Source organism: Epargyreus clarus, unplaced genomic scaffold (genome assembly GCF_041222505.1).
Source record: "Epargyreus clarus isolate Ecla_fem2 unplaced genomic scaffold, WU_Ecla_fem_2.2 ptg000011l, whole genome shotgun sequence".
NCBI classification, from domain to species: Eukaryota; Metazoa; Arthropoda; class Insecta; order Lepidoptera; family Hesperiidae; genus Epargyreus; species Epargyreus clarus.
The window spans coordinates 3,810,986-3,837,237 of record NW_027332219.1 but is presented as its reverse complement, the minus strand read 5'-3'; the positions used below and the strand labels follow the sequence as shown (position 1 = coordinate 3,837,237).

The following is a 26,252-nucleotide window of genomic DNA, read 5'->3' as shown; positions in this document are numbered from 1 at the left end:
AAGGGAATAACATAATAAAACATACTCGTATCGTTAATACATAACCATTGTCATTTTACATATTCGACTCTTAGATTATGACTGATTTTACTACATCTGAAATACACTTGTACATCTTATCTCAATAATAAATCAAAATAGCGTATCTATTGATTCATTCTCTATAAATTGTTAGAGAGAAACACATAAAAAACGCCATTTTGGATTTCTGTATAGAGACCAAGATTAAATTAAGTTAGCATAAGTTAGCTTAAGTTAGCTAGTTAAGTAGAGTTAAGCTTAGGTTATAATTTGCTTACTAGTTATGCATTTCTTTCACGCTATGAAATAAATTATGATTATCTAATGTAACCATTATGATTATGTAATGGAATAATTAGATTAGATAATCATAATTTACTGTATAACATAAAAATCTCATTTTGCTAACGCAGCGAGGATTGCAAAAACAATATTTTCTGCCCAAAAAGGTAAAAGCGATAATTGAATTAATTTTTTTATTGACTTTTTCATTTTGACATTTTTTTGCATGCTTGCTTTTAGTATTTTTAATTCACTACAAAATCCAATATCACAAAAAAAATCCACTATCATTACAAATCCACTTATATAATAAATCCACTTACATAATCCATTTTTAAGATAACTTGAAATAATAATTTGGGTGACGGTAGAACCCTCTGTGGTAAGAATCCGACGACACCGCCACAACTATTTCTTAGGCAGAACAGCAGTGTTAAGCGCTGCTGTGTTCTGGTTTGAAGGGTGTGGTAAGGGAGACATACTTATCTGAGGCGTTCCAGCTTAGTCCTCAGAATACATCTGCGGTCGACCTCAGGTAGGAATCTTATTTTATCTGAGGTCGATTACAGGTGTCCATGGGCGACAGTAGCCACTTACCATCAGGTGGACTGCATGCTCGTCTGCTATTTCTTATATATAAATATATCTAACATTATTCGATTTTATTTTAAAATGCGATTTATTCTGTTAGTTAAAATAAAATATGTTAAGTTAAATGTTAAGTGTATGTTATATGTTAAGTTAAAATAAAATCGACTAATAATACCACATACAAAATTAAATTCACTATCATATAGCTCTAAAATCCCTATTTAAAACCTTCCAGGCGGTCCAAGGGCCAGCTCCCTCAGCCCTGTCCCAAGTGGACCTCTCCCAGTACACGAGGCGTGCCGTGTCGTTCCTGGCGCGGAACTTCTACAACCTGAAGTACGTCGCGCTCGTGCTGGCGTTCTGTATCAACTTCGTGTTGCTGTTTTATAAGGTGAGTGAAACTGCTGGATTTTTATTTTATTTTATTTACTCTTTATATACCATGTTAAAAACAGTGTGGTGCAAAGGGCGGACTTAATGCTAAATAGCATTTTCTCCCAGTCAACCTTAGGGATGTGCAGAAAAATTGAAGGCGGTACGACTATAAAGAAAAAGTAATAATAAAAATAAAAATAATAATAAATACGAAATAAAATAAAATTGAAAAAAAAGGAAGAAAGTAAATACATTTTAAAATGACTACGTGAAAATGAAGACAAATTGTCACCAATATCTTCTGTTTTGTTATGACTGTCACAACGTCTTAAAACTGAACGATAGGACTTAAGGTGGACTATGACCTAATGCAGTAATAGCCTAGTGGTTAAGAAACTTGGGCTCTTGATCGAGGGGTCCGAGGTTCAATTCCCAGGCACGCGCCTCTTATTATTCAAATTTATGAGCGTATTACAAATTGATTATAATTTGCTTAAACGGTGAAGGAAAACATCGTGAGGAAACCTGCATACCCGAGAAATGTGAAGTCTACCAATCCGCACTTGTCCAGCGCGGTGGACTTTGGCCTAATCCTTCTCATTCTGAGAGGAGACCCGTGCACAGCTGTGGGACAGTAATAGTTTACTGATGATGATCTAATCCTTTTTATTATGAGGCAATCTTTTCAATATGAGGATACAAATGATATGAGAAAGAAACCAAATGAAATCAATTACGCTGAGTTTCTTACTTAAACTACACGCTCATTTTTTTCTTAAACTGTTTATATAACCAGGTGTCGGCTTTGGATTCTGATGGTGACGAAGGTTCCGGTATGGATGACATTATTGGCGGCTCGGGATCCGGCTCCGGTTCTGGCAGTGGCGACGGTGAGAACATTTTTATACATACAAATAAATATCAATGTCTGTCTGTCACATTAAAAATAACTTGCAATATTTGACCCAAACATATATACATACACTGTCAGTTAATAAAAAGCTCCATTTCCATTTTCCAAATTGAAAAGTTTTGTTTATTTACATTTTAATTTCTGATCTACAAGTTTTTTTAATTAGATTGAAGTAGTAAATGACGTTTCACCTGACAGAACATAGTTACTATCGCCTATGGACATCTGTAACAAATTGTATATGATAGTGGCTACCTCTTTTAAACAAATAATTACGCGATTAAACAATAATGCATCTCGACCGGAATTACTGGCCCTCAAGTGTCACTTAATCCTATCTAGGGCTTAATACAGATGTCCATGGGCGACAGATTTTTGTTTTTGTCTCTTTTTTCGTTTATTATGGAATGTAGGTAAGCTAGGTACATGTACGGTCATAAAATAATATTCCTCTACATTCCCGCCGCAAGCGGGCATATAATAATTATAAGAAATACAAAAATACAAAAAAAGAAAATGTGAATGATAAAAATTATGTACATAAATTTAATTTAAATTACATAAATTTAATTATAAGAAATACAAAATTTAATAAATGTCAAAGATAAAAATTACACACATTTCATTTAGATATTATTATTAGTGCAATATGTCATCAGTTATCATCAAATAGAACTATATATCCGAAAAATATTAATTTATTGTATAATAGCATTTTCCTAATAAATAATCATGGAGTTGTTTTTTTTTAAATTTACTACATTAACAATGGTACGTATTGACTTTGGTAGTTTGTTAAATATAATAGGTGCTTTGCAGAAAAAGCTTTGTCGCAGAAATTGGGTATTAGACAGTGGCCACTTATATGTATATTCTGATGGAGTGCATGCTCCATTTTTTATACTGTATTTTAACACGTTACTTACTTACTTAAGAAATATACTCAAAATAATATCGTTTACAGGTAGTGGTGAAGGTGATGATGAGGATCCTCTAGAAGTGGTGCATATAGACGAGGACTTCTTTTATATGGAACACGTCATAAAGATGGCCGCCGGTCTTCACTCCATCGTGTCGTTGGCTATCCTCATTGGATACTACCATCTTAAGGTCAGTAAATGTAGTTATTTACCAAATGCTTATGATCTCATGAAAAGTGGAAGATTCTTTGGTAATGAGTTGGTTGTGAGGGATGTTTTTTTTTTAAATATAGGATTAGCAGACGAGCATGAAGTCCACCTGATGGTAAGTGGCTACTGCCGCCCATGGACATCTGTAATCAACCCCAGATAGGATTAGATATTCCTACCTGAGGTCGGCCACAGGTGCGCCGCTGCCCCTGAGGACTAAGCTCGAACGCCTCGGAAAAGTATGTGTCCCCTAGCACATCCTTCCAACACACAACACCCTTTAACACTGTTGTTATGAGGCAGAAATAGGTGTAGCGGTGGTGCCGCCGGAGTTGAACCACAAAGGGTTCTTCTTCTCACCAGCTTCTATTAATATATTCTATTCTATTAGTATATCCAATGTTTCGTCTATCTAAATATCGAAATTTGAAAATTTCTCTCTACTAAAATTCAAAGGAAAGGAAAGTGTTATATCTTTGAAATCTACATAACTACTACCATAGTTTATAGATTACAATGATATGCCATTGACCACTTTACATTAAATGCCTTGTCTACTACTACATAAGAAACATTTTTCGATAAACAACACTTTAATTTAGAACAGCTTCCCTATTTATTCCCTTTAATATTTCAGGTGCCACTAGCGATCTTCAAGCGCGAAAAGGAAATAGCTCGCAGACTGGAGTTCGACGGCCTCTACATCGCTGAGCAGCCTGAAGATGACGACCTGAAGAGCCATTGGGACAAGCTTGTCATATCTGCGAAGTGAGTTATAGATTACCTAATAAAGTTACAAGATATTACTAAATTTCGGTTTTATAATACTAGTAATGAGTATAACCCATACTATAATATAAAGTATAGTACTGTATTCAGGTAAACGTATTGTATAATGTTGAAAAAATATATAGGGTGAATTTTTCAAATGGGCCTGCAGGGCCAAATCCGAAATTATAAGGATAAACGAATAATTATAGTTTAAAAACTAAAAACCACGCTAAAATCGCACAAGGAAAATCGTTAATCCTGATTCCTGACGATCCTGATGAGGGGAATGGGATAAAATTATTAAAATCGTGTTTTGTCATCGGTTCTTGATAATTGTTCAAAATTTTAAATTAATCGGACTGTTCAAAGTGGGTAAAAATAGAGTTCAACGATTCCGTTACATACATACATACATACATACATACATACAACCCAAGCTAATGAAAGCGTGGTAAGAATGCTGCAAGGAGTTATGAAGCTGATAGTAAAAACTAAAACTGCATAATTACATTTTTTTAATCTATTTCTTTACCATTTACACTAAGAATAAATATACAAATAGTAAGTACGTTCTTCTGAAAATCCTACATTTTTCGATTCCAGATCGTTCCCAGTGAACTACTGGGACAAGTTCATCAAGAAGAAGGTTCGCGCGAAGTATTCAGAGACGTACGACTTCGACTCTATCTCCAATATGCTGGGCATGGAGAAGACATCCTTCTCCGCGCAAGAGGACGAGGGTAGCAAGGGATTTGTGCACTAGTAAGTACTTTAACATATAAAAACAGCTATTTCTGCCTGATAACATCAGTGTTAAGCGCTCCTAAGCTAGCATTGCTGTTATTAGTAGTAGGGTAGTGTGTAGTAGCAGCGAATATATACTGTTGCTAATTTTTACATTAAATATGCAAAAGGAAACCAGATTAATTATTGGAATGCGGAATGATGTATAGTTGTAATGGATACAAATACTGTTTCATTGGTGGGGCACACATACAACACTTGTTTCTACTTCGTCGTATCCATTTTTGCTTAATAACAGTAGTGTTAAGCGCTGCTGCTGTTCTGCTTTGAAGGGTGTGGTAAGGAAGACATACTTATCCGAGGCGTTCCAGCTTAGTCCTCAGGGGTAGCGGCGCATTTTTGGCCAACCTCAGGTGAATATGCAATCCTACCTGGGGTTGAACAGACGGTCCATGGGCAACAGTAGTCACTTAGGTGGACTGTATGCTCGTCTGCTACCCCTACATCATAAAAAAGTAGTCTGCATGCTCGTTTGCTTCCATTTATATATAAAAAGTAGTAGTGTATCTGCTGCAGGACACCATTGCTCTACACCGCGGGAAAATGTTATACGTGTATCGAAAATATGCTTAAATTATAAAAAAATGAAAGAACAAAAATGGTTTGGCCGAGCGTCACCATCAGTCAGGGCCGGATTTAGAGGTCTAGAGGCCTTGGGGCAACAAAGGAGTGGAGGCCCCCTGGCCCCAAATTATTTTCCGAATAAAATGAACAATTTTTTCAGTTGAGTTTTTCAATAAATATTTTATTGTGAAACGCAGGTAGATTCTTCTAGTATTCATGTTTGTACAAAGTACTGTAGATAAAGGTAAAACGGCGAAAAAAAAAATCAAAGGAAAAGATATTTTTTTTTACTAGTGTTTACTAGTCGGAATAAAAAAAAATCCGACGTCTCTATTGTGGGGGACCCTCTTGCGTGGAGGCCCCGGTTGCCCTCCCTTAAATCCGGCCCTACCAACAGTCAGTCTAACATTAAATTTTTTACAAAAAAATATATAGATATATATTTTCTTATATTGTACATATATTGTATCTATTTTTATTTAATTTCAATTATTGTAATGTTATTTTAAATTATTCTAATGTTTTGAAGTAATAAATTTATTTTTTACCACTTCCAGCATAGTGAACATCGACTGGCGCTACCAAGTGTGGAAGGCCGGTGTGACCATCACGGACAACTCGTTCCTCTATTCTCTGTGGTACTTCTCCTTCTCCGTTATGGGCAACTTCAACAACTTCTTCTTTGCTGCTCACTTGTTGGATGTCGCTGTTGGATTCAAGACACTGAGAACTATTCTGCAGTCCGTCACGCATAATGGGAAACAGGTGGGTTAGGTTATGGATGTACTGAAATTTCTGAACTGGCTTTATGGTCAATTTCCTGCACGTCATCAACAACCCATTGAAACGAAATGAAATATACTATATTATGTATATTTCATTTCGTTCGTTCGACCTACTTACGAATTACTGTCCTATTGCTGGGCACGGGTCTCATCAATCCTAATCCTCCTCAGAATAAGAAGGATTAAGCTATAGTCTCTCGCGCAGGCCAAGTGCGAATTGGTAAACTTTAAAAACTTATTCATTTTTAAACACACGGATATTTAGACTGTTTCCTTCAGATGTTTTCTTTTCCGTTAAAGCTTTAATCAATTTCTAATATGTTACTTTGAAAAATCTAAAAGGCCTGGGAATAGAACCTCGAACCTTACTCAATATTATAAAGCCAACTTCCATTTCCTAATTCTTAATATAACTTGAAGCAATAAATTGGAGCACCAACTTGAACTAATTCTTCTAAATAACTCGTTTTTTTGCAGCTGGTGTTAACAGTGATGCTGTTAACGATAGTGGTGTACATCTACACGGTGATAGCGTTCAACTTCTTCAGGAAGTTCTACGTGCAAGAGGAAGACGATGAGGTCAACAGGAACTGCCATGACATGTTGACGGTGAGTGATTTGCAAGCAATCATTAAAATATGCATTATTAATAGGCTATTTAACCAAGTTTTTGAGACTACTTGGAAGATGGTAGCACAATATTTCGACTGAAGAGGTAAAGTCCACATAAATGAATCGCGTCGCCATAGCAAATTATATGACACCTGCTCGCAACAACTTCAGAGCGGACTAGCAGTTTGGCGCGGACTATACCAACAGTATTTCTAGCGTGAAGCAATTATGCGTTTCTAGCTAGCTGTCTCACATATGAGGCAAACATATCGGCAAGACATCTGTGATCGGTTTCAGTTAGAATCCCTGTTCAATGTGGAGTTGATTATAGACATCCATAGACGGCAGTAACCATTTACCATTAGTGGAACTGCTCTCCCGCTCTCCCAAGGTTATTTAATTTAAAAACATGATTACTTTATAAACACATTTTACACGTCGTAACATCATCATCTGTAATGCTGCTTTGCTTAAATAGAAATGAGAGTTTTGTCATAATTATATCCCTTTTATATGCACTAAAGTGCACACAAAACAACTTCAATGCCATTAACACCTGTTTTTTATGTACTGAAGGACACGTTAAGTTGGTATTTGTTTTCGTGTAGATTTATATTATGACGATTCATCTATTTTCTCGTTTTTTTCCAGTGTTTCGTATTCAACATATACAAGGGTGTGAGAGCGGGCGGTGGTATAGGAGACGAGTTGGAGCCGCCAGATGGCGATGATTCCGAAGTGTATCGCATCATCTTCGATATATCCTTCTTCTTCTTCATCATTGTCATTCTATTGGCTATTATTCAGGGTAAGTTGGTAATTTTTATATGAGTTATATGATATATTTGTTATTGTATTTTTTTATCTATAACATATTAATATGTACGACTAACGCCATCTGTTATGAGCCGTCCAATGGCAGTAACGTGCAAAATGTGGCATGAATTTCCTCTTGAGGTATTCCCTCAGGACTATGACATGGGGCTCTTCAAGAGGGTGTAAAAAGAGCTCTCCTTCAAAGCCGGCGATGCATTAGCGACTCCTCTGGTGTTGCAAATGTCCATAGGCGACGTGACTGCTTTCCATCAGGTAGTCCGTCTGCCTTATCGTTAGGTTAAATATAAAAAAAAGAAAAAAAAGGTAACAGTGGTAGTGACCTTATCATTATATAAGAATTTTTTTTGTAGACTAAGTCCCGACTGTATTCATTCTGCGTGCGCTGCTATTGTTACATTCAGCAATAAATTTAATCCTTGTGACCTCTGGCTGCTTAAATACAATTGAAAAAGAAAAAATAAATACTACTAATTAACTTAATATAACAAAAATTGAAATTTAATGTGAAATATGATGAGACAGGAACGTTTATGTGGTTTTCGTTTTTTTTTTCTGCAATCATTGTTAGTCGAGATAAAATACACTGTCATAATTTGATTTTCGCAACGTGCCAAAACATGTACGTAACTGATGAAAGAACTACATATTAAATATTATTGAAAATCTCCTTTTCTGAAAATACACGTTCCCTTCCCCTCAGGTTTGATCATCGACGCGTTCGGTGAGCTCCGTGATCAGCTGGAGTCCGTGAAAGAAGACATGGAGTCCAACTGCTTCATATGCGGCATCAATAAGGATTACTTTGATAAAGTAAGATACTCAATATACTTTACACTTTAGCTTACTTAGTTTGTTTAATAAAGTGAAATAAAGACATATAATTTCAGAATTTTATAGAAATTCCACATTCAAGTTTTGCAAAATATTTATTGAACATCTATACCAGGATAGTTTTGTAAGATTTTGCTAACAAGAAATGGCTATATAACTACTATAAAATAATCTAAATTAGGTGTAAACAGCGCCATCTCTTGTTGATTAATAGTAGCTTCAATACGTTACACCAGCGTTTCCCAGCCTTTTTCAGTCCACGGACTCTTAGGAAATCAAGCACAATTTTCACGGACCCCCTTAATAAAATAAACTCTTGCAACTAAATCAGCGATATTCGGGTTGATGTTGCTACTAAGCTGTAATCTCAAATCAGATTCTACTTGTAATATGTTTCTGTATTTGTTTTTTGGGTAAACAAGACTAGAGAATGCCTTTTCACATAGGTATGTGGTTGAAAAAAGCAGTAAAGCGGCCCTTTTACACTCAATGAGCGATTTATGTATGGTCCAGAGATGACATCGCGGACCCCCATACATATACCCGCGGACCCCCTGGGGTCCGCGGACCACAGGTTGGGAAACGCGGCGTTACCCAAATAATCAGTACCCGAAAACAAGGAAAAAATGATAATAAATATATTTGAGTGTATTTCTACATAATATAAGTGTCTGTGAGGTCTGAGGTCCCTATATTTAATATATTTGATTACATTATTTAACATTACAGGTTCCGCACGGCTTCGATACTCATGTGCAAAGAGAGCATAATCTGGCAAATTACATGTTCTTCCTCATGCATCTTATCAATAAACCAGACACGGAATATACTGGTAAGATTTAATATATCTTTTACGCGAAATCTCTAAATATATGCCTTACTTTTGTCAATAATTATAAATTGATGACAATTATTATAAAATTTATTTGGATTGAAATTGGATTATTTCTTCACAAGGACTGGTCGCATTGCATACAATTAAACTAGTTAGTGCACCTCTAAATGGTTGATTATGATCAGTGAACTTCTGAATTATGATCAAAGTCATTTTTCTATTCCATAATCAAAAAATCATAGACAAAAAATGTGATAATACACAATATAATTAGATAGATAGTAGATAGGTCATACATTTGAAAAGTAACACATGAAAAACGGGCTAATTGTCCTATGCGAACTATGTTTAATTCTTTTTTGCACATTAATTTAGACATGCTATCCCACTTGCAACACTTTCGTAGCGTGCATTTCTCGGGATGAGTGCCACCAAAAAGCTAATTGTTTTGTTAGTAACCTATCTACGTTTTTTACTAGTTGTATATCAATGGATATTAATACATCCGTCTACATTGGTTAATATTTAATTTTACACCGAATTTTACCCTCAGGTCAAGAAACCTACGTATGGAACATGTACACACAGCGATGCTGGGACTTCTTCCCCGTGGGAGACTGCTTCAGGAAGCAATACGAAGACGTAATGGGAGAGTAAGAGTACAAACGTGTTGTGAAAATACAATAGCTTGTGCTAAGCAATTTTGAAATTCGTTGCTCAAAACAACACCAATTATTCTATGACCGTTGAAGTTTGAATTTGTTTTTTAATCGTTTGAATGATTTGTTAATTATGCATTTTATTTTGTTCTGAATATAAAATTGAACTTAGAGCTTGTAAATGCAATGTTTGTTATTTATGAGAATGATGTTTTAACTTAAAGAAACTTTAAAAATATATTTACAGTCGCAAAATTTATGATCGAGTTGTTATCGCGACAAAATGGAATTAAAATGTTACTGCAAATTAAGTTATCTTAAAACTTAAGATAATTTCTTAATTTCTAAGAAATATCATATACATTTTATGCCTTTTTTCATTTTAAAATAATTTTCATTACAATTATTTTTTTCAATTTGGGAAGTATTTTTAAATTACAAACAAAAGATTATAGTATTTATAGATTATATTATAAAGATTAAATAAACTTCAACGGTATTCTTCTTAAATCTTAAGATAATCTTTTAAGAATTTCCAATTGCTTCCAAAGTTCAGATTCGTCTTGAGATTAGTAAAGAGTATATTTTACTTATATCTTAAGAGTTGTAAAGAAATAATTAAGGTGGCCTTTCCAAGTAAACTTTTCTATTTTAACTTTTTCGATATAGTTTATGTAAGATAAATATAAATCTGTTAATTAAAATAAAGAATTAAATATATTTAACTATAATAAACGTGTTTTTTATTTAGATATTAACTTAACAACATATATATTTTCCATATTTAAGAAATATCATTATTATTTTTTAAAAAAATCTTTAGTGTTTTACAATGCATCATTATTTGGTATTGTTTTCTTTGGTAACTTTACTATAATACGGACAATTTAAAAACTTATTAAATATTATCATCATCGACGTAATTATTAGTCCACTTTTTTTGGAAAATTTATACTATTTCAACAGCGCCATCTGTTGTTACCATGTAAAGCAACACGAGAAACAATAAATTAAAAAGTACGTAAGTTGTTTAATATATGGCAGCTTGTTCATCATTCGTAGCATATTTTGTCTCACTCACACTTTGCTGCACACGTTGAGAGCGTAAGAGATGCATAATATGAATATCTTCGAAAAATTAACCTCCTCTAAGAAGCCGCCTAAACGGTCAATTATGATTATGATTGAATATTGATTGACCGAAAGGTTGAGCGAGTTTACTTTTTATTGCACCATATTTTTCCATTCTATCGTGTAAGGTTATTATATTTTGGTCACAAACTACAACACCATAGCTGCAGCTAAATTTTGTTCGTACATATTGCTTCGCACTGTGCACACAGGATCAATACTATCATAGTAAAGTAAGATATTCTTATTTTACTGTTAAATATAATTTTATTGTGCAATATAATTGCTTAAATCTATTGAATACACTGATTCTTGTAAAGGCAATCACCGTGGGTTTCGCTTGATGAAAGCAGGATACTAATTGATTCTGAATCTAATGCATTTTCTAGAGTGAATGGTATTTACAATCCATACATTTAGCCGGCATATATTTATGTATTTAGTATGTAAGTTTAGCGATACCCGAAGTCGGGTCACCATCAACGTCAACACATTGCTGACACACTGACCCACTGCTGGGTCGGGTCTCCTCTCATAATGAGAAGGATTAGGCCATAGTCCACCGCGCTGGCTAAGTACGTATTGGTAGACTTCACAGACTTTTGAAAACTTTTATTAAGATTTCTCAGGTGCAGGTTTCCTAATGATGTTTTCCTTCGTTCCTTCCTTCCTTCGTTAAAGAAAGTGATACTTAATTTATAATATGCACATAACTGCAATCAAAAAATCAAAATGCATGCCTGAGCTTTGAACCGCGGAACTCTCTGATTGAATTGAAAAGTAAAATTATATTATAAATATAATTAAACAATTAAAATATAATAAATTAAAACCCATAAAACAATAGATGGCGTTGCTTACCATCGAAAATCAAACAACATATAATTTTACAAACTTTTATTCAGACAACACAATATCAAAACATTATATTTTTGATTTTTGGAATGTAGCACAACGAAAATAGAAACAAAATTGTGCGCGCAATATTTACAACTTAGCAAGTTAGTTTTAGGATATTTTAATCATGGTGTGGTTTTTAAAAAACGCAAAAGATCAAAAATTTCAACCAAAAAAACTTAACACTAGGTATAAGACGACGACGTGAGGACGTGAGAACAAAAATAAATATTAGTTAAATTAAAAAAAAATCAGAAGTGAAAACTTGAATATTAACGTTGTGCATTTTTGATATTTTGGAATAGCTAGGGAATATTTTTACACGAATTGCTTTAATTATTAGTATACAATTACTATCATTTTTGTGGTAAAATCTTCGATGATCGAAGGGTAAAATACAATATTAATTTATTGCGCAATCGTCCATAAACATTATGGTCTTACGAATTTTCGATCTGGTCACGTGTCCTGACGCGAGCTTAGCATTTTTACCCATCACAAAAAATGCACAACGCCGCTAAAGAAGTTTTCACTTCAAATCTGAGGCACGGCAGTGCCTCCGCCAAGTCGAGCCAAAAAGACCAAAAAAACGGCACGGCCGTACCATTCTTTTCTCGAAGGAATATAATATTTTTAACTAATTTACACGTAACCATGTTACAGCTATATCATCAATGATTCACTTATTCTATATTTTTTCAGTCTTGAAAAAGCTAATAAAGTAGGTTAAATATAAAACAAATAGCTTAAATTAAGGTTTTCTATTTTATTAACCATATGTTTCACTTTTATTGGTTATAGGTATTAAATACAAAATAATGGAGACATAAAAAATAATTCGATGTTGAATTTGGCAGTAAACCAAAGTCTATTAGAGTTCGTTTACATATACAGACAAAGAGCGTGTCAGACACGTGTCGTGGCAGACAAAAAGCATTCTATACAATGCATATTCTCATATTCGTCCTCAGGAATGCGAAAGACCTCCGTTCCAATAGAGTTATCAAAATTCTTTATTATGCACTTCTACGCAGCAAAATAGAAACAAGCGCTTGTGTCTGGAACCCACACCAAGCCAAATACATTCTCCTTTTGGAATAAGTGCAAAAAGCGTTCCTTAGATTTCTCTACAAACGAGAATACGGTTACTACCCGTATCTGTACCGAACTAAATTCGTTTTGGGTCACTTAGAGTTTAATTCTTTAGAGGTCCGTAGAAACCTCAACCAAATTGAAATTATGTGCCAGATTTTACATAATGCTGTTGAGGCGCAGGAACTTCACAATCAGCTTTGCCGAATATTTGTCCCAGACAATTATCAACGAAGCCGAAAGCACAAGTTATTTGTGGTTCCGCTTTCCCGCACTGTGTCGCGCGCTAAATCACCTGTTCCGCGCACACTTGCGACATTTGTATAATTAATAATAGTTTAAAAGTAGATGAATACAATGGGACAAATTTATTAAAATCGTATATTCAATCCGTTCTTAATAAGTGTTCAAAATTATAAATTAATTGGACCGTTCAAAGGTGGTTAAAATCGAGATCGAAGATTCCGATACATACATACGGGTAAAGCTAATAAAAATGTGGTAAAAAATTGATATTGTCTGCCACGGCCCGTGTCTGTCACTTTCAGTGTCTGTTAATTAACGTCCATTAATCAATCTATAAAATTTATTAAGCGTGAAAGCCCTTTTACAAAATGGCGGCCAAAGCTCTTAAGTTGCGACCCCACAAATTAGGATTCAGTATACACTATTCTTGCCATCCAAAGAATAAAATTGCATCCTCCGACTTTTACACACTCAGGACCAAAATTTGCATCATTTCAATGTACAAGTCATGATTATACACAACAGACAAATAAATACAACTTATTATAACAATTACAACCAAAATCTGTAGTCTAACTGACAGACGGTTGTTTATGAGCCAGATACAGCGTAAATATGCTAGTTAGAGCGCTCACTAGGAATATGACGTCAAACCATCTGTGGTAGAAATTAAACTGCAAATCTCCGAGCACTTGTGTTATAATTATACGATATTCTGGAGGCATATTCATACGCATCAGGAGGACTGACGAACAGAAATACATGCCCATTATTTGAGCTAGTATTAACACTATTATGTTCGATGATTTCGATGATGAGATTTTGTAGAAGAACTGCAAAGAAAGTTATTGTGATGTTAGGGAAAAGTGATGTCAATAACGGTCTAATTATAATAAATAAACTGTTTAATAAATTAAAATAAAGTAAGTTTTTTTTACTAATTATAATTTAGTTGAACACAATGGTTAGACTAATTTTAGTTAGATATTATGGTTGCAATTAAGACTAAATTTAGTCCAATACTAATACACTTCATACTTAAAGCAATGGGTGACTATTTTAGACTAACTTTAGTCAAATATTACATTAATAAACCTCAGTCAAAACTCAGGTCGACTAACTTAAGTCGAAAGGAAAATCTATGATAAAATGCTTGTGATTATTGTCCAAAAATATATTCAATCAAGAACTATTTTTAGACTGAACTTAGTCCAGCACTATGACTACCACAACCTTATCAAAAACTTTTTTAGACAAATCTAACAATACCATATAAACTAAATATTTTTGTCATTAGTTAAAGAAATAAATATCACTGTTTTGCAAGAATGACCGCACAACTTTATAAAGCATATTTCTGTTAAATGTTCAATTTAATCCAAAATATTTTCTATTTTAATGTGTTTAACTATACTTCAGTTACATGATTATCTAACTACTTATAACTGTACGAGTATTTTTCATTATTATAACTTTATTTATATAAAAATGTCGAAACAAAAACATTTTTAAATTTTAAACCGGCTCTCCTGGAAAATCTCTCCTGGACTTACCTTTTTGAGTTGTGCGATTATACAAAGCAGTTTTTTTTTTTGTTTTTTGGTTTTTGAACTAACCTTAGTCAAAGTAAGCAGCAACCCTCGTATACTAGTGAGCACTATACACCCGACGAGTATGAAGGACACATGCTGGGACCAGAATCCCACATCTATACTCAAGCCCAGCCAGTGGACAACTATCTCTAGCCCACGGGTGACCGGGTCCTTTTTGCCCACTCTGTCGAATACTATGTTTATTGTTGACTGGAACAATAAATAATGAATAATTATAAAATATTGCTGCAAATATTATGTTCAATGAGATTGGGCATACATTTCTTCTATAACTGAGAAAGGTATAAAGTATTACAAACGATTACAAAATAAAAAGGATATTTATTTCCTTTTTATTTTGGTTTATAAAATGGTATGGTGGTTTATAAAATTTCATACGATCAATTTTCAAATTTTAAATGGTAATTAATTTTATTATAATCTACTGTTATGACTGAATTTTAATAAGTCTTGGTGTCAATATCTTGATAGCCAATAAGTTTAGAAGTAGCAAATAATCATGCAGCCCATCTCTTGGTAAGTGGCTATCGCCGCCCTTTACTTTGTAATCAATCTCAGATAGGATTGGAGTCTAATATGAGGTCAGCCACAGATGCGCCAACCCTTGAGAGCTAAGCTGGAACGCCTCGGAAAAGTATGTGTTCCTTACCACACCCTTCAGACCAGAATACAACGGCACTTAACACTGGTGTTTTTAGGAAGAAATAGATGTGACAGTATTGCTGCTGGAGTCGAACAACAAAAGGATCTACCACCTTTAATGCGGCCAATAATAATAAATAATTTGACAGTAATTTTTCACAACATTCAGTACTATAGAATTGAAATAAGATAAAGTTCCATTTACATTCCCTTCTTTCATATAATATGATCTGTGATGACCTTATGGTCTTATAGTCATGTGATAATAAAGACGATGTACTCACAATAAATATCTTCCATATACAGTACAGAGAAAAGAAGTATCCCAGGAAGTTAAAGTATTTTCCCTGGAAAGTCTTAGACCACTCTATCTTCTCTCTCATGGTTCTAGCGTCGTGAGCTTCTAGAAATAGCTGTCTACTTAACTCTTCTAGACCGGATATCTCTTGACGGAGTTGATTTATATCTGAGAAATAGGAGTAATAGATGTATTTAGTGTTGGTGGTTTAAAAAATTACAAGTTATTAAACTTAAGTTAAAATAGGTAGAGCAATGTAAAGATTTCTAAGCAAGTTAATAAATATTTTTTGAGCTTTATAAGTAGAACTATTTATTTTAAATTATATAATGTATATTTTGAAGATATTTTTAAATATATTTATAATTTTGTTATAGGTATAGTCCGCGTGAAACTGCTAGTACGCTCTGAATATAGGAATGAGTCGCGTCGCCATAGCGAATACAACCGCTCGCAACAACTTCAAAGCGGACTAGCAGTTTGGAGCAGACTATAACACTATAAAGAAATATATTTTCTCCCATAAAATTTTAAATTTAAAGGAATAAACTGTTTACATAAATGAGACAATACCAGAATATATTTTTTAAATCACCACCACCTTCAATTACAATTCAATTTTATTTATACAAAACTAAAAAACAATATTAAAACTCACTCTCAGTCCCCTGGCTCAACGGATTCGTTATACTTCCAACACTCGATAGAATATTCGTCCAGAACCCTCTATTCTTAACAGAGGACTGATCTAGCAGGTTGTATGGCTGTCTCCCTCCCGCACTATTCGCTTCGGCTAGCGCTATTCTTTTCTTTTTCACTAGGATCATATCCATCGTTTGGAGAAGTTTTTTCTCTATTGATAACATGTCTGATTGTGTTACCGGTCTGGAAAGGACGATTTTTTATAATTAAATCTTTCTTAAGTTTAAGAATAAAATAAACTGGGATGAACATGAATGTTGTGCGCTAAATACAAAAGTAAAAACTTAAATAAAAATATATAAAGAAATATTTTATTTAGAAAATAAAATTATATAAATCTAAAATTAGGTTTTTGCGGCAAAAAGTATTGTAATACCTACTACGTAATAGCTACTGAGAATAAAATAAGTGTCATTAATTTGAATTATAAAAAAATAATATATTATACAATTTTATGGGAAGAATAGATTGTTTTATTTTCTGTTTGTACGGGATGATGTTCGCCCAGGGAAAAAATACCCACTGTAAATTAAAATAAATAAAAAAATATACACAACTATTTGTTGTTTATATTTTATATTTGCTAATAACTTTTTTTCTTTAATCTTCATTCGGGCCTTTCCGGTAGATGACGCTATAACTTTGAATTTTTTACTTGATTATACATCTAGTTGAAAAATGTGAATTGGATAAGTAACTTGAAATAAAACTACTCATTGGGTCCAAATGTTGTATAATAGGATCCTATGACAGAAACTTAAGTACAGTCCTCCAATTTTGCCTTCAAGAATAGCAACGCATCTGTTTTCAGCTGTAGGTAAGCATTTTATACTATTTTAGAATGTTATAGATGCCATATCAGACATGTATAAGATCAGATAGATTATATTTCCCTCCACTATTTCTATAAAGTAATAAGACCTAACAATATAACTGTAATAAAACATAATTAATGCAATGTATAAAATAAATTTTGAAATTATATTTTTTTTATAGCAGACGAGCATGCAGTCCACCTGATGATAAGTGGCTGCTACCCATGGACATCTATACTCAATCCTGGATAGGATTAGATATTCCACCCGAGGTCGGCCATAGATACGTCGCAACCCCTGAGGACTAAGCTGGAACGCCTCGAAAAATATGTCTCCCTTACCACACCTTCAAGCCATAACACAGCAGCGCTTAACACTGCTGTTGTTAGGCAGAAATAAGTGTGGCGCTGGTGCCGCCTGAGTCGCACTACAATGGATTCTACCACCTTAAATCATAAATCAATTTAATGTTTATTACAATTATTCACCTTATAAATATAGCCATAGATGTATATGGGTAGTTAACAGCACCAAAACCAGACAGCAACGCCATCACTGTAACTCCTATCACACCGATTCGGGAAACCCCTTGCTCTATAGAAAATATACCCTGAAATAACATAAATTAATTGTGGTTACATTATTATCAGTGAATGATTGAATGACTGAATGAATGATTCCATCGAATGATGTTTAAACTTTAATTGAATATTTGGATATGAATAATTCATTATTGAATATAATATGTATGGATAAATTACTCATACTTTTTTACTTTGGAATAGTGTAATTTCGTCATTAATATCAACAAATAATTGAACGAAGACTATGTAATAAAAAAAATGTTTTATATTTTATCTGACTTCAATACATTCCTTAAGCCTGGAATACATTATTATTAATCAATGATAAATGAAATATATTAATGAATGAAATATTTAATCGATTGGTTTTATAGAAATCACTTGAAAGGTGTAAAAATAATTATTTCTTCTTATATAAAAGTTCTCACCTGCTTAGGACTTAAAATAGGAAACGGGTCACCAATTTTCCAAAAGAAATACAGATAAATAAACCACACGAACATTGTTAACGAACGAATCATATTTTTTGAGACTGAAACAAAAAAAAACATATTTTATAGCACTCTGTGACCTAAACCCGCATTTTAGCCACGCTTTTCCGTGTCCAAAGTAGCCGATTTTTACACCGTGCGAATATCAATACACTACCCTCGCAGTTGTAAAAAATAAACATCGCTATGAACGTTTCATACTCTTAAATGTCATTTGAAAATTAAAAGTGCGTAAGGATTATTTTGTTTAAAGCAATAATTATGTTAATATTTTATTTTGGATGTCTTTATAAATGTTTTTGCCATTGTGTATATCCTAAGCAATAGCATCACTGCAAGTGTAACTGTATCGAGTTTATTGTGTTAATTGTATATTTTCGCTGCACATCAAAGTAGGGTATATTAAAATTAGGAATCTTTATCATAATTAGCCATAATACTACTCTAGTAGAAACTCAATTAAGTGAACTGTTTGTTGTCGTACGGCATTTGGATTGTCGAAAATCTGGATAATTGAGTTTATGAAGAATAGTACATTACGATACGCGTGGCCAAAGTAGCCTATTTTTGCACGGCGTGAAGTTAGCGCCCGAGCGCAGCGAGGGTGCTAATCGCCGTGCACATAATAGGCTACTTATGTCACAAGTATCGTATACTATTTTATAGCTCGTGTGACATAAACCCGCTAATACTTTTGAAGCAATAAAAACAAATATAATTATTTTGAAATAAAGGAAAACTTAAAAATGATTGCAATTAAAATTATGAAAATTAAAAAAAAAAAGCAACGAAAACGTGACACTACCACAACCATTGAAACTTAATGTGAAGAAGTCTTGATTTAGAAAATTTAGTCATTAGTAAGATTTTCGGCTTAAAAACTCATGGGTTGGCCATGGCTTAAAAACAAATATGTCTTATTCCTTGGCAAGCCCAAAGGATTTCACGAATTTTGATATATTATTACTTGTCGTTGTATTCATTTAAATTGCGAGAATAACATTAACTACATTTTTAAGCAATCGAGTCTTTGGTTTTTATAGTAACTTTCTTGTTGCGATTTGTCGATTGCCGTCGTCAAATCGCGATGTAGCATCGATGCAATCACCGAAACGCAAATCGCCGATGCTAAATGTAGCTGATCTGCACGTCATTACAAAGTAATAGTCCGCGTAAAACTGCTATTAGCTCTGAATATAGAAAGGAACCGCGCCATCGCCATAGCAAATTGTATGACTACAATTGCGCGCAACAACTTCAGAGCGGACTTTATCATTAGTATTAGTACATTATGTGATTGCTTACAATACTTTTTTCATACATTTAGGTGCAGTTCTCACTATAAGCCATAGGTCTAGACGCCTCTTATCATTTAAAGATTTGTATGTATGTAGCCTAAATGGTTTCATGGATTTTGACGAATGGGTGCTGTTAGATTTGTCTTTATTACAAGAGCAGAATAATAGAAAAGTCCAATAACTAAATTTTCTAAATAAAGACTTTTTCACATCAAGTATCAATGGTTGTGGTAGTGTCACGTTTTTCGTTGTTTATTTTTAATTTTTCATAATTTTAATTTCAACCATTTATAAGCTTTGCTCTATTTCAAAATAATTATCAATTTTTCTCATATTGCTTGAAAAGTATAAGCGGGTTTATGTCACACGAGCTATAAAATAGTATACGATACTTGTGACATAAGTAGCCTATTATGTGCACGGCGTTTAGCACCCTCGCTGCGCTCGGGCGCTAACTTCACGCCGTGCAAAAATAGGCTACTTTGGCCACGCGTATCGTAATGTACTATTACAACAAAACAAGAAAAAAATATTTTGCATTAGTAATATTGTCATTATAAGACGCTTTGTATTATATTCACTCATAGACTTATACTAGGGTACCCTGTGTAGTGGTTGAAGACTTATTAACACGTTTGCCTGGCCGGGAATCGAACCCGGAACCTATAGTGCTTTGCACGTCAGACCGATATAGCAACCGTTCCATCACGCGAATTATCAGTTCTTACTAAGTATTTTTTTAATTCCAAAACTCTCTAAGACTTGATATCTAGGAATAAAATGTAGGTTCTATGAATAAAATGCACTTTCATAGGTTGATGGTGAAATATCATCAGCATCATCATCAATAAATTTCATCATCAACCTACGAAATTGTAAATAATACTCATCAAAAGAATCTTTATAGCACTCTGTAACCTAAACCCGCATTTTAGTCACGCTTTTCCGTGTCCAAAGTAGCCGATTTTTACACTGTACGAATGTCAATACACTACCCTCACAGTTATAAAAAATTAACATCGCCATGAACGTTTCATACTTTTAAATGCCATTTTAAAATTAAAAGTGAGTAATGAGTATTTTGTTTAAAGCAATAATTATGTTAATATTTTATTTTGGACGTATTTATAAATATTTTTGCCATTGTGTATATTCTAATCAATACCATCACTATAAGACTAACTTTTGGGCTGTATCGAGTTTTATTGTTTGTTTTGACTGTGTATTTTCGCTACACACCAAAGTAGGACATAATATTTAAATTAGGAATCATTATCAAAATTAGCCATAATACTACTCCCGTAGAAACTTGATAAAGCGAACTATTTGTTACCGTACGACATTCGGATTATCGAAAATTTGGATAATTGCGTTTATGAAGAAAAGCTATTTGATCCGATTGAGGAAGGTAATGTTTTTCGACGGAAGGTTATTACAAAGTTACTTATTCACGTTTGGCAATCCAAATATTTGCGAATCTGTATAACTGAGGTCCGGATTATAGATTATGTACTGTATCACTAGTATACATTATGTGATTGCTTGTCATATGTTTCTTTAATACGTTAAGGCGGAGTTCTTACTATATGCCATTGGTCTAGACGCCACTTATTATTTAAAGATTTGTATTTATGTAGCCTAAATGGCTTGATGGATTTTGACTTATGTGTGGTGTTAGATTTGCCTTTATCACGAGAGCAGAATAATAGAATAAAACTAAACTAAAAAGCCAACTAAAAAGTTTTTAACCCAAAAATCTACTAGGTACAAATTACTAAATTTTAACTAAAACAAAACTTCTTCACATCAAATTTCAATGGTTGTGGTTGTGTCACTTTTTAGTTGTTTCTTTTTAAATCATAATTTTAATTTCAATCATTTATAAGTTTTCCTTTCTTTCAAAATAATTATCATATTTTTTCATATCAATTGATAAGTATAAGCGGGTTTATGTCACACGTGCTATAAAATAGTATACGATACTTGTGACATAAGTAGCTTACTATCTGCACTTCACGCCGTGCAAAAATAGGCTACTTTGGTCACGCGTATCGTAATGTACTATTATTAATAAGTAACGTTTCTTACCAAATCTTACATTACTTATGCAGAAGTACGCGATGTAGAATGGTATTAGGGCTATAACCATGAATAACAGTGAATAAAGACCCAGATTCCAGTGGAAGTATCTTGAGCTGAAATCAAAATTTTACGGAAATATATTTTAGTTTAAACATACCAATTGTTATGAATGTAATTATTTATTTATCGGCTACTACAGCACAAGACTCCTTTCAGAATGTCTGAAAGTGGTAGAATCCTCCGTTCGATACCGGCGACACCACTGCCACACCTATTTCTGCTTTATAACACCAGTGTTAAGCGCAGCTGTGTGCAGGTTCGATGGGTGTGATAAGGGAGACTTACTTTTTCGATACATTCCAGCTTAGTTCTCAGGGGTAGCGACGCATCTGTGGTTGACTTCAGGTAAGAATCTAATGTTATCTAGAGTCGATTACATGGGCGGCAGAAGCCACTTACCATGAGGTAGTCGACATGCTACTCCTTTATCATAGAAAAGACGGGTTTCGGCCATGGGGTTCATACGCCAGAAATGAGTGTGCTGTGGTACCACTGGTCCTTTCTGTAAGCAACGCATTTACGACTTCTTACAAACAAACTGAACGTTCGTTCACTACTGCTGTTTTCAAAAACTTACCTCGAATCTAAGTACCCGATGATCTCAAATATGATCAATTCGAACATAGTGCAACTGAGAGCGAAAGTCACGGAGAATATTAGTTGCACTAACGTGTGATGCACCTCATAGTCACGGAATAGTTGCTTCACGAAGAATATCCAGCCGCCGACGAAGAAGATCGTCTGTGAACATACATTTGCACGACGTCAACCCTTTACTGTCCCACTGCTAAGCGCAGGTTTCCTCTCAGAATTAGAAGGATTAGGCCATAGTCCACCGCGTTCGCCAAGTGCGTATTGGTAGAAAGATCTCTCAGGAATGCCGGTTTCCTGACGATATTTTCCTTCACCGTTAAAAGTCATAATTAATTACATTACGCACATAACTTTGTAAAATCAGAGGTCCGCGCCTGGGATTTGAACCGCGGACCCCTCGTTCGAGAGGCTGACTTTTCAACCATTAAGCTATAACGACGTAAATTTGTACGGTAGGTAGGATTTCTTGTATGTAGGTTGGATATGAAAATTTAAAGAGGTCGCCTCACACATGTCTCATCGTTTTTCTTTCAACTGTGCTGGTGCCCCTAGCGACCTTTGGATTTTGGTGGCGAGCCTAAAACTCAGCCGGGACAAGAAGATTATAGGCTATAGGGTGGGATAGTTTTGATCACCGTCGCCGTCCTTCGCTAGAGGGAAGGTTGCGGACCCAGCTACTGCCGGAGACCTACCCATCCACCTCTTATTACATGAGGATTTCGGCTGACTCAAGGGCATCTCCTGTGAGTTAATGTCTCATTGTGGATAAAATCATTAACACAGTACCATAAGACTGCGTTTGCATCTTCTATGTTATATTATAATGTATGAAGTATCGGTATACACACTACTTTAGAATGGTTTCAATCATATTTTCATCATCATCATCATCAACCCATTACTGTCCCACTGCTGGGCACGGGTCTCCTCTCAGAATGAGAAGAATTAGGTCATAGTCCACCGCGCTGGCCAAGTGCGTATTGGTAGACTTCACATACCTTTAAGATTTTTATCTCTCAGGTATGCAGGTTTCCTCACGATGCTTTCCTTCACCGTTAAGCAAGTCATAATTAATTTCTAATACGCACATAAATTTGAAAATCAGAGGTGCGTGCCTGGGATTTGAACCTCGGACCCCTCGATCGAGAGGCCGCGTTTCTTAACCACTAGGCTATCACTGCCTACAATTTTATTATTTACATTAATCATATTTTATTATTTACTAATTTATATATTGTGGGCTGTAAGTGTTATCAAAGCTAAGTCAACAGCAATACAGAAAATATGTTTTTGTAATACTTTATATTAAAACTAGCTGACCCGGTAAACATTGTGTGTGAGATGAGTATTTTATATATAAGATATTATAATTAAATTAAAATCATTGTATAATCTTAACACACTTTATTAATACACACATAACATTACAATTAGTAATAAGTGCCTAAATATAATACATTTGGTATATTTAGAAATAGGAAAAATAACAATTACAATATCTCGGTAACATATAACATAGTATTGCTTTAAATATTTACATCGTTTAGAGAAGAACTCAATTATCACTAATGTTTTTGTACAAAACTGTTTCCTTTCAATGACATATTTAAAGCTTATTGGTGCTGGCTTTCTACGATCAACATTATTGATTGGTGTTGTTGTGAGTCTGCGTGTATTGTAGGCACAGATCGCAAGCAATCAATCTGATGGGAGGCCCAATCCTTTTTCTGGCAATATGTAGAACAGTATGGGGTTCGCCGGCACAAAGAACACTCTGCAGAGGCATCACGATTGCAATTAGCACACTTCTTCGCCTCTGAATCCTCTACATTATGAAGCGATACCGTATCCCCGTCGACTTGAGCATCTACATTCGCTGCAAGCAATGCAGAGGCCCGTTCCTGTTCCATACGCTCCATATTCCTAGTATTTATCACTTTAACATCGTCCACACATTGCTTTACATCACTACCAAGTTTCATTAACGTTTGGCCAATGTCTTCCAAGCGTTTCAACACACCATTTATATCAGCAATAACTCCATTATTATTATTAGCATTACCATCAGTCAACAAGTGGTAATCATTGTTACCTTCCAACCCTTCTGCTATGGACTGCCATGCCTCTTTAGAATTGCTATTGTTACTATTCTGATGAATATTATCTATCTCTTCATCACCAATTGTATGATCAGTTTTTAATTTAATCTTCATTTGTTCCATTTCGTATGGAGTGGATCTCCGCTTTCTCTTATACGGTGTGAAGAGTCTAACCGGGCCTAATGCGGACTGGTCATCACAACATGAGCCACAGGTGCAACTAGTGGCATGTGGGGTGAGAATACCCTCATCAATCAGTGCTTGTAAACTTCTCCCACCAAACCTGATTGATCTCTTCCAGTCTTTACTGGACGCTCTACCGCACATCGCCTCAAATTCGCTAGGCGTGCACCATTCCATGCCATATTTGATGCACCTTCCTCTACCACCAGACCCTAGCTTATGCTTATGGAGCTCTGCTGAGGTGTTCTTACAGCGGATAGGTAAGATAGGCATAGACGCGGTCTCCTCCCACGTCCGATTCGTAACCTGGAGAGGCGAGGTGGAACCCGTGTCATTATCATCATTTTGTTCACCATCAGAATTAGGGTTCTGTATAACGATATGCGTCGCCTTGATATCCTCGCCCGCGCCGCCGGTAATGAAGCCGTTATCGACGCATAGCATCGGCTTGAAGTGCGGCAGATGGTCTGACGTGATGACGTTGAAGGTCGTGCCCGTGATGAGCGTGCCGACCGGTAGCGACACGGGGACGGTAACGACGCCATCGGACTCGCTCGACAGCCTCGCTCGTTTGATACCGCTCGCCAAAGCCCCGTCAGTCCGATTACATTCGGCTCCCGTCGAGAGCGGATCGGGATCGGTCACTTCGGTTATATCCGGCATCGCGACGGTGTCCGATCGCCGACTCGACGCCATTGCTACTCACAGAAATCCTCTAAACCGACATGCGCGCAACTTGCAGCGTCAAATGCGCGCAAATATTGCGCACATCTTCAAATGGAAATTCGATCGCGGTCGCTCGATTCGAGACAATTTTTTATCTTCATTTAACACGACTTTTTTATCGTTTTCGAAATCTTACGTGAACGAAAACGGCTCAATTTAAATGCCGACCTACAACAGTAAATGCTGCCTTTTACTTTTAATAGCTTTTGAACTCATAACATTGATAAATAATAATGGGTACATGAAGTAAAATGTACAAACACGGTAAGTCGGTATTTGCCGAAAACTAACCTATAAAATAATAAACGTACCTGCGATATTAGAATTATCAGGGTGTCTTCTAAAAAAGTCATTGTGCTATACGATAACTGAAAAATTGCAGCAAATCAATGTAAAACGTGGAAAAATTGCTGAAAACGTAAATGTAAACACTGAAACATTTCACAGATAAAAAATTACGACTTCGTTTGACAATTGAACTTTTCGATGTCAAAGGCAATGATTTATTTATTATACAGCCCAAATATTTTTACTTGATCTTTTTATAATGATGTCATCATTGTTTTATACCATACATAACGCACATTCGACTCCCTTCATAATAACAAATCCATTTAATTTAGAAATAATCAGGCAAATACATAGATTGAACGCTTTCTACTCGACTCTACACTTTTAGTACATGTTCT

At 34.8% G+C, this 26,252-nt stretch overlaps 2 protein-coding genes across 3 annotated transcripts in view; one reads left to right on the top strand and one right to left on the bottom strand.

Annotated features, from left to right (window-relative positions):
* RyR (Ryanodine receptor) overlaps positions 1–10,736 on the top strand; it is a 169,038-nt gene extending 158,302 nt beyond the window's left edge. Inside the window, exons 104-114 of the mRNA XM_073077792.1 lie at positions 1,130–1,285; positions 2,066–2,159; positions 3,147–3,292; positions 3,950–4,080; positions 4,687–4,845; positions 6,009–6,216; positions 6,714–6,845; positions 7,500–7,656; positions 8,386–8,495; positions 9,246–9,348; positions 9,905–10,736. Of these exons, the coding sequence (XP_072933893.1) occupies positions 1,130–1,285; positions 2,066–2,159; positions 3,147–3,292; positions 3,950–4,080; positions 4,687–4,845; positions 6,009–6,216; positions 6,714–6,845; positions 7,500–7,656; positions 8,386–8,495; positions 9,246–9,348; positions 9,905–10,008 (1,500 nt within the window). The 3' untranslated portion in view covers positions 10,009–10,736. The remainder of the gene's footprint in view (positions 1–1,129; positions 1,286–2,065; positions 2,160–3,146; positions 3,293–3,949; positions 4,081–4,686; positions 4,846–6,008; positions 6,217–6,713; positions 6,846–7,499; positions 7,657–8,385; positions 8,496–9,245; positions 9,349–9,904) is intronic.
* A 2,480-nt stretch (positions 10,737–13,216) lies between these two features.
* GPHR (golgi pH regulator) lies at positions 13,217–26,128 on the bottom strand. Of its 2 annotated transcripts, XM_073077764.1 has the most exons (9): positions 25,875–26,107; positions 22,539–22,702; positions 21,908–22,014; positions 18,459–18,562; positions 17,935–18,056; positions 16,588–16,814; positions 15,916–16,097; positions 14,993–15,178; positions 13,217–14,209 (listed from the first exon to the last, which is right to left on the bottom strand). In XM_073077764.1, exons 1-9 carry the CDS (start codon positions 25,914–25,916, stop codon positions 13,949–13,951), a joined length of 1,395 nt encoding a protein of 464 aa, XP_072933865.1. In that variant the 5' UTR covers positions 25,917–26,107; the 3' UTR covers positions 13,217–13,948. The 2 variants fall into 2 exon arrangements, with proteins under 2 accessions (XP_072933865.1, XP_072933866.1); XM_073077765.1 differs by lacking the exons at positions 13,217–14,209; positions 14,993–15,178; positions 15,916–16,097; ... (3 more) ...; positions 21,908–22,014; positions 22,539–22,702 and adding an exon at positions 23,925–25,731 and having other exon boundaries at positions 25,875–26,128.
* Between the last annotated feature and the right edge of the window lie 124 nt (positions 26,129–26,252).